General features: G+C 45.6%; 1 protein-coding gene across 2 annotated transcripts in view; it reads left to right on the top strand.

The window, feature by feature from the left end:
* The first annotated feature begins 289 nt into the window (after positions 1-289).
* Positions 290-8,278, top strand: part of Tbc1d30 (TBC1 domain family member 30) — an 82,113-nt gene continuing 74,124 nt past the window's right edge. Inside the window, exons 1-2 of one of the 2 annotated variants that reach the window (XM_029482889.1) lie at positions 290-912; positions 4,529-4,693. In XM_029482889.1, the coding sequence (XP_029338749.1) occupies positions 552-912; positions 4,529-4,693 (526 nt within the window). In that variant the 5' untranslated portion in view covers positions 290-551. The remainder of the gene's footprint in view (positions 913-4,528; positions 4,694-8,278) is intronic. The other variant, XM_029482890.1, reaches the window with a different exon arrangement.

Raw genomic sequence — 8,278 nt, 5'->3', positions numbered from 1 at the left:
CCCCCTGAACCCATTTAAAGCTAGGAGTTTGATTCCCAGAACCCACTTAAAGCTGGAAGGAGAAAACTGACTGCACAATGCTGCCTGACCGCTGATCTCCATAGGCACATCCTGGGATGAGTGCGCAACAATAATACACATTTTTTTCTTTTTCTTTTTTAAAGAAAAAAAGATAAAACTCTCATAAACTCGAATTCACCATCAAAACCAGCTCTGGCGACTTTTGTTAGCTCGGCCAACTCAGGAAGGTCTATTAAACCCACAATCAAGTGTCAAGGAATTTAGTTGTTCTGAATCCAGGTCTTTTATTGGAGGAAAAAAAGTTCACAACGTCACTCAAATCCCAGGACTTGCCAGATACTCAGGTTTTTGTGGAGTCTTCTGGACGCTCCGGGTCAGGTGGGAAGGATTCGGGCGCGGCGCCCGCGGTCGTGAAGCCGGAACTCCGGTCCTCCGCCCATTGGTTGGCATTTCGACCCCTGCTGGGGACTCTTTGCTGCCCGCGTGGCCGCGCCCTCCCGGAACTGGCGGGCGCCGCGGCGGTTCGAGCCATGGAGGTCCTTCCCGCGGGCAGGACGTGGGACCCTCAGCAATCCGAGGAGGCGGCGGAGCACCGGGCGGACGAGGGCGACCTGGAGCCGCAGCCCGACGGTCGCACGAGCCGCACGGCGTCCCTAGTGAGCGGGTTGCTCACCGAGCTCTACAGCTGCACCGAGGAGGAGGAGGTGGCAGCCGGCGGGGACCGTGCGTCCCAGGGCCGCCCCCGGCGAAGGGACAGCCTGGACAGCTCCACCGAGACCTCGGGTTCCGACGCATTCCTGGGCGGCCGCGGCGCTGGCGACTCCCGAGTGCTACAGGAGCTGCGGGAGCGGCCGAGCCTGCGGCTCCAGATGCAGTACCTGCAGCGGAAAGGTGAGCGAGGGCGCGGGGACTCCTGCCTATCTGTGCCACCTGCCCCACTGCGCCATTTGCATTACCTGCTCCAGTTGCCCACCTGCGCCACCTGGCCCGCTTGACCACCTGTGCTAGTTGCCCACCTGCACCACCTGTGCGCTGTCGCTCTGCCCGCACACCCGGAGAGTGTGGCGTCTCCTTTCATCTGACTCGGGACTCTTCTGTCACTCTTTCCCTAGACATTTCCTAATGCCCAGCCCCTCCCCCTCTGCTGGGGTGGCCCGGAGCGTGGTCGGGTCTTCCCACCTCCCCCACGCTTGTCAGGAGTCCGAGGCTAGGGGCAGTGTAGACGCTTAACTTTACCTGAACAGCTGTTAGGACTAGTTTGGCGTTTCTTCCGTGTTTACTAGAAATTTCCTAGAGGACCCTGGGAGAAGAGAGCCGACTTCTAGGGCTTCCCACCCCGCCCCCTTCCCTAGCCACGCCGCTTGGACAGGGATTTTTAACTAGTGAGGCAGAATAATTCGATAATGCAGTTCGCAGCAGAGCGCGTGAATTCCGTGCCTGCCAGAGCGTGAGTCCCCAGCAGCTCTGCTTTAATCTGGGTCTCAGGACTGAGTGGAGTCTGAGCGCTTGGCCTTCACGGTGCATTTAACTACTGCTACCGTTCACCTGCCCAGAGAGTGCAGCTGAGAAATGGCCTGGTTTCCTCGGATCACAGGCTGATTTGATGTTTCTTCTGTTATCGAACTCTGAGACTCAAGTTCTGGTCGAGATTTTTTTTTTTTTCTCAATAATTATAGCTTACATTTCAGGCATCGGGACTAGTGTAGTTGTCTTTTTGCATACATCTAGGAAAACCTCAATTTACAAAATTTACTAAGGTGTGGGGAACAGAAGGCCAGCCACTATCACATTTCTTGCAATATTGTCCTTGTGCTAAATGACCATGGGGGTGGGGGGATAGAGAGAATTATACAGTCTTCTTGTACTTGCTGTATCCAGTCTAGCTGGTTCCAGGAAGAAAAAAAAAAAACGAAAAAGAATAAATCTGTCTGTTTGCTCCTACTTGTGTAAACAATTCTCAGCTTCCAAGTGAATCCCGCCCCCCTCCCTCCACGTTCCCCAACACCTTTGGCTGCAGACATTTTATTTTATGTAATTACCTGGCTGTGCTAAGTTGTGCCCAAACTCTTGCTGTAGGGCAGATTCCAAGAGAATCAGTTTTGAAAGTTATGTCCAGATTTTCGCATGTTAGAAGGCTATTCACTTTACCAGGAAACTTCGAGAAACTGATAATTTCCCTTTAGAAGAGGAAAGCTGGCAAGCCAAAGCTTATAGAGGTCGGCCGCCTGCAAGTGGGTGTCACGTTCACATGCGTGGCCACTCTACAGATCACTCACAGATCCTGCCAGAATCCATTTCTTTCCAGTTTTCATCTCATTGTTGACCCGTTGCCTGTGAACCCTTTCTTTCCACAGTTGACTGTGTTGGATGAGCAAGATGCTGTATATTGACACACTGTCTCTGTGCACAGACATCTTTACAACACTGTGATTAGACCATCGGGTCACGGATGCAGCTGTTCGCAGAAATCATGCTCACTGGGTTGTTAGCTGTTCCAACCTAATGGTTGTGTCCACTTAGAGGGACAATGCAGATAACCTGCCTGCTGGTTTTCTTCTCTCACGGTTTAGTGTTTGTTTCAATGTTGTATCCAGACGATGCTGGGTGTGGGTCTGAGGTCTAGGGGCAGCAACAAAGTAGTTTGTAATGGAAAGTGGATTGTCTGTGGTGGAGCGGATGAACTTGGAGTCAGATTCCTCAGTTATCTCCCTGTGCGGCCTCGGGCAGGCTATTTACCTACGCTAATGTGTGTTAGGCACTCCGTGAATGTTAGAAGAACACTTTCAGTATTGCAAGCCCATGTATCATAGAGGGGTAAAATTCCTTTGAGAGGAAATTAGTCAGGTTTCCAGCTGACCATTTCCTCTGTTACCTAGTGAGAAGCAGGGGTTATGGTCTACAGAGAGACGGGTTCCTGTGTGGGATGTTTATTTGCCTGTTGCTATTACTGTGGAAGACATTTCTACATGGGAATCAGAATATGTCCCCATACGAAGTGTATAATGTAGAGAAGAAATACAGAGTTGTAGGTACTTTAAGAAACAGCAAAACTAAGTTAGAGTTTTCACACACTTCCTACTGTTGCCAGTACTAGTTTTAAGAATGTAGACTTCATTATTTTTACTATTAAGGTTTTTAGTTTTTTTAAGTTTTAAAAAATTATTTTATGTGTTTGGTAGTTTTTACCTACATGTCTGTATGCCATATGTGTTCAGTGCCTCTGAAGGTCAGAAGACAGGTCCATTCCCCTGGAACTTGGAATGTCAGAAAGCTGTTAGCCATCATGCGTGCTAGAGTTGAACCCGGTCCTTTGGAAGAGCCAGCCAGGACTGTTAACCTCTGACTCATCTCTCCAGCCCAAGAATGTTGAATCATTTGACCCCTTTAGAGGAAATACATTTTCTGCCGTGTATGAAAATTACTGAGGTCCTAAATTAAATGTACTACCCAGGCTATTTGAAGGCCACACATTTAAAACAAAATCAGCATAGCTACATTCATCTTCGTTATGAAATGTGCTGGTGTTATTTACAACTGACAAGGTTGTTTTAACTGTTTCTTATTTTTGAGGTCTTAGGGTTTGAACAACCAGGACCCTGCACGTGTTAGGCAATGCCTCTACCACTGAGACCACTCTTACTTTTTATTTATTTATTTTTGTGTGTGTATATGTGTGTATGTATGTGTGTGCATGTGTGCCTGCCTGTAAAGGCTAGAGGCCAGTGTGCCACCATGATGACATTTTCTATGTGATGCTTGTGTAAACTTGCATGGTAAGTACTTTACTGTATCTGCAGCACTTAAGGTCTTAGACATTATTTTAGTTGTATCATCTGGCTTTGAACTTGTGATCCCTCTGCCTTAGCATCTTGAGTAGGTGGCATTGTAGGCCTGCGTCACCAGGCTCAATAGCTAGTACTTTTAAAGCATTGAAAGATAAATACAGGCTGGAGAGATGGCTCAGTGGTTAAGAGCACTGAAGGATCTTCCAGAGGTCCTGAGTTCAATTCCCAGAAACCACATGGTGGCTCGCAACCATCTGTAATGGCATCTGATGCCTTCTTCTGATGTGTCTGAAGACCATGTACTCACATACATAAAATAAATCTTTTTAAAAAGTCCTATATTTAAGGAAAGAAAGAGAGGAAGGAAGGAAGGAAGAAAGAAAGGAAGGAAGGATGAGAGAGAGAGAGAGAGAGAGAGAGAGAGAGAGAGAGAGAGAGAGAGAAATGTATCCGGGGAGCTGGTAACAGTAAAAGTCTTTGCTTACTTGTTATATTGTAGCATCCAGGATAACATTTATCTTATAGAATTCCTTTTATGAGCAAAGCCGGAGATGAATGGGTGGTTGATTACACTGGAACGTCTTAGCTGAATCACGTTCATGCTACCTGGGATGAAAAGCTAGACTGAGTGGATTTAAATTCATTTTCTAGACCTACACCTTTTGACTAGCAGCACACTTGGGATTTATATCCCTCTCAAGGGATTTATTCTTTCCTGATAGACTCCAGTGAGCTGAAGACCGTTCTTCGAGAGCTAAAGTACAGGATTGGCATCCAGTCCGCAAAGTTACTCCGGCAGCTGAAGCAGAAAGACAGGCTTCTGCATAAAGTTCAGAAGAACTGCGACATTGTGACAGCGTGCCTGCAGGCTGTGTCACAGAAGAGAAGTAAGTCCAGGGGTTGGGAGCAGGTGTGTGTGTGTGTGTGTGTGTGTGTGTGTTTGTCATCCCTTGCCACTGGCTGGCAGTGAACCTGCAGCAGGTACTGCTTTGCATTGATTGAAAAGTCCAGGAACCAACCAACCAGCACGGCTTTTAAATTTAAAATGAATGCCTGATGTCTAAGGGTAAGCCCTGGCTTTATTACTCATGAGTTGAGGTCATGTTTCACTCTGACAATGGTTATTTTTTTTTGTGTGATACTCAATGGCTTTTAAACAGGCATCAAATGGATGTAACTTAAAGTAGTGTCCTTGTTCCTTTGATCTCCGTGCACTAATGATTAAACAGTTGGCCTAACCAATGAGAACGAGAGCCGCTACAGCCTGCTCTGAAACCCAAGAAGGGCAAAGTGTCTGAACAAGTGAAATCCTTGTCTTGCGTTCCTCACTTTTAGTTAGAGCTGCCTAGCTTGGTTAATTGAATTAAAAAAAAATGTTCAGTTACCGATCCAACTTGATAGTCAGAGACTGAATCTTGTGAATGAATTTTGTAATTCTCTTCTGCTAACATGTCCCTGTTCTTGTTTTGCATCCTTTTTGTTAACACGCAGCGCGGCAAAGTGGGGTTCAGGTATGGCAAACACAGTGTGAGTGTCCTTCTGAAAAAATGCCTGGGGCAGCATCTTGGGTGCATGTCAGGAGCTGCTTCTTCTTATAACTTTCCTCTGTCACATTTTTATATGTAAAGTAACAGATCAACGTTTGTTTTTTTTTTAATTCCCAAATTAAGATGTGTTGTTTTCATGAACCAATGTCTAGGGCTTGACTAGTTTTCAGTAATGACATCAGCAGCTTAAAATTCCATCTAATTACCCCTTCCCAGTACACTGCTATTTGCTGGCCTCAACTTACCTATGGTTTTGAGACATAATGCATAGTAAGCCAAATGCAGTTTAGCAATCATAGTGGTGTGATGGTGGCCCTCACCAAGAGGAATGCAGTCGAGTAGACCGACTTTCCTCTAGTTGGGCACTTATCTGAAGAGCTAGAGAAGGATGAAAGAAGGGCATGTGTGTGTGCATGGACATGCATGAATGTTGGCACGCATCACACATGATAGCTTTTCATGGATTCTGACTGATTCAAATGTGTTAAGGGAAACTTATTTCCCCCTTCTATTATGAGAGACTGGCTTTGATTTTTTTTTCCTGTCAATTCTGCTTTTAGTGTGATTAGTTATTACCTTGTCTGCATGAAGTTAAAAGCATGGGGTTTTGATGTGTAGGAAGACATGGGGAAGGTGGAGCAGCTGACAGGAGGTGGGGCTTGGTGGACTCTGTATCTACAGGAGACTGATGCATGTTAGACTTTAGATGCATTTGATTGACAGAAAGATTGGCACTGTGTCTTTTAGACAAATATGCCCACTAGCACCCAACTCAATGTGTGAATCTCTGCATGTATCCTCCTGATGATGTATTTTAAATATATCTCTTCAACTTTAGCCAGGCTTTAATTTTCATTCATGAGACTGTGGGGCTGTCCTGAGCCTTTCCCAACAAGTTCAATTCTTTCCTTGGTGGTAGAAATACTTGAGTTACAGCAGTTACAATGGCCTACTTCCAGTACCTCACACTCTTTCTAACAAAGTCAATAGCAAACTCACGTAGAATTCTAAGAACGGAGATTCCCTGCCACACAGAACATCTGCTCTCATTTTAGCAGTGCCTGGCAATGCCATATTCAAATGCAGCATGTTGACTTGTTTTATTAAATTCCAAAGTTGGGGCTGGAGAGATGGCTTGGTGGGTAAGAGCGCTCGTGTGAGGACCTGATGTGCTCGGATCCCCAGAACCCAGGCGAAACCCAACAACCACTTATACTTTATGGTGTCTTGCAAAAGTCTTATGGCAGGGTCTTAATTCCTCTCCCGTTGCTGTGAAGGGATACCATGGCCAGGGCATCTTGAAAAAGAAAGCAGTTAATGAAATGGGGGGCTTTCTTACAGCTTCAGAGGATTGGCCCGTGACCATCATGGTGGGGAAGGGTTGACAGCAGGTAGGCAGGCATGGCATTGGAGCCGTGGCTGAGAGCTTACTTCTGATTCACAAGCAGGAGGCAGAGAGGGAGGAAGACAAAGAGACGGGGGTGGTGAGGAGAGAGAGGCAAACTGAGACAGAGTCAGACAGAGATAGAGACAGACAGATAGAGATAGAGACAGACAGACAGAAACAGGCAGAGATAGAAACAGACAGAGACAGGCAGAGATAGAGACAGGCAGAGATAGAGACAGACAGAGACAGGTGGAGATAGAGACAGACAGAGACAGGTGGAGATAGAGATAGACATACAGGGACAGGCAGAGACAGACAGACAGATAGACTGACAGGGCCTGGCATGGGCTTTTGAAACTTCATAGCCCACTTCCAGTGACACACTTCCTCCAACAAGGCCACACCTCCTAATTCTTCTTCAACAATTCACCATCTGAGAACTAAACATTTAAATATATGAGACCGTGAGGGCCATTTTCATTCGAACAGCCACAGACAGCATCTCTTCATTTTACAACTGAGCTGGGAGTAAGACAAGCCTGATCTGCTAAGTATGGCAGGTAAGGTACCTGCTTGTCCTCTTAGCTCTCAGTAGCCTGGAGCAGGAGGAGCAAGATTTTGAGGTCAGCCTGGGCTACACTACCAGACTTTAATCTCAAAAAATTGAGCAGGCAAAAGGAGCAGGATCAATCATTGTCCTATAGAAGAACGTATTTTCCTTCCATATCACTTAAGGAGATCTATTTTTTAATAACCATTTTAATACTAATTAAAAATAGCAGCAGCAGCAGCTGCGATCATTTATTGAGCGCATGCCTTCTGCCCAAGTTTTGCTTTCCTATCTGACAACAGCTCCTTCAGGCACACTGTGTTGGGATTCAGCAAGTTTAACTAATTGGCCAAGTGTCACCTTGCTGAGGAATTGGGAAAGAATGGAAAGACAGGGGTCTCAAAAGTCCATGTTTTCCACCGTAAATCACAAGTGCTCTGGTTTTCCCTGTAGCTCTGCAACATAGTTGGAGTATTGTTGAGTTTTGTAATGTGCAGAAAGCAAAATGATTCCCAGTTTGTCGCAAGCACTGCTTTAGCACAGTCTGCACAGGAAGGAAGTGTTTATCTTGGCTAAATGATTGTATTGTACGAATGTAGTTTGGAGTGTAGGAAACCCACTTGAAGGCTCAGACAATGAAAGGAATTAAAGGGACGCTGGGCTAGGAGGATCAACAGTTGGAGGTGAGACCATGTTACCCAGTTGAGACCCAGACTCAGAATAACAACATGAAATCTCCCTCAAACTCTGAACAAGCAAACAAAACATAGCAAAAACCAAACCAAACCAAACAAAAAAAGTGATTCAGGATCAGTATTTGTCTGATAGAAGAAGATGTTTCCCTCCTATATTCATTTAAGAATGGGCTGTTGATATATATATATATATATATATATATATATATATATACACATATATATATATATATATACACATACATATACAGACATATATATATATCAACAGCCCATTCTATATGTATGTGTGT

The sequence above is a fragment of the Mus caroli genome, chromosome 10, assembly GCF_900094665.2.
Source record: "Mus caroli chromosome 10, CAROLI_EIJ_v1.1, whole genome shotgun sequence".
In the NCBI taxonomy this organism is placed as follows: domain Eukaryota; kingdom Metazoa; phylum Chordata; class Mammalia; order Rodentia; family Muridae; genus Mus; species Mus caroli.
Note: the sequence above shows the minus strand (reverse complement) of the source record. Positions and strands in the feature narration are given on the sequence as shown.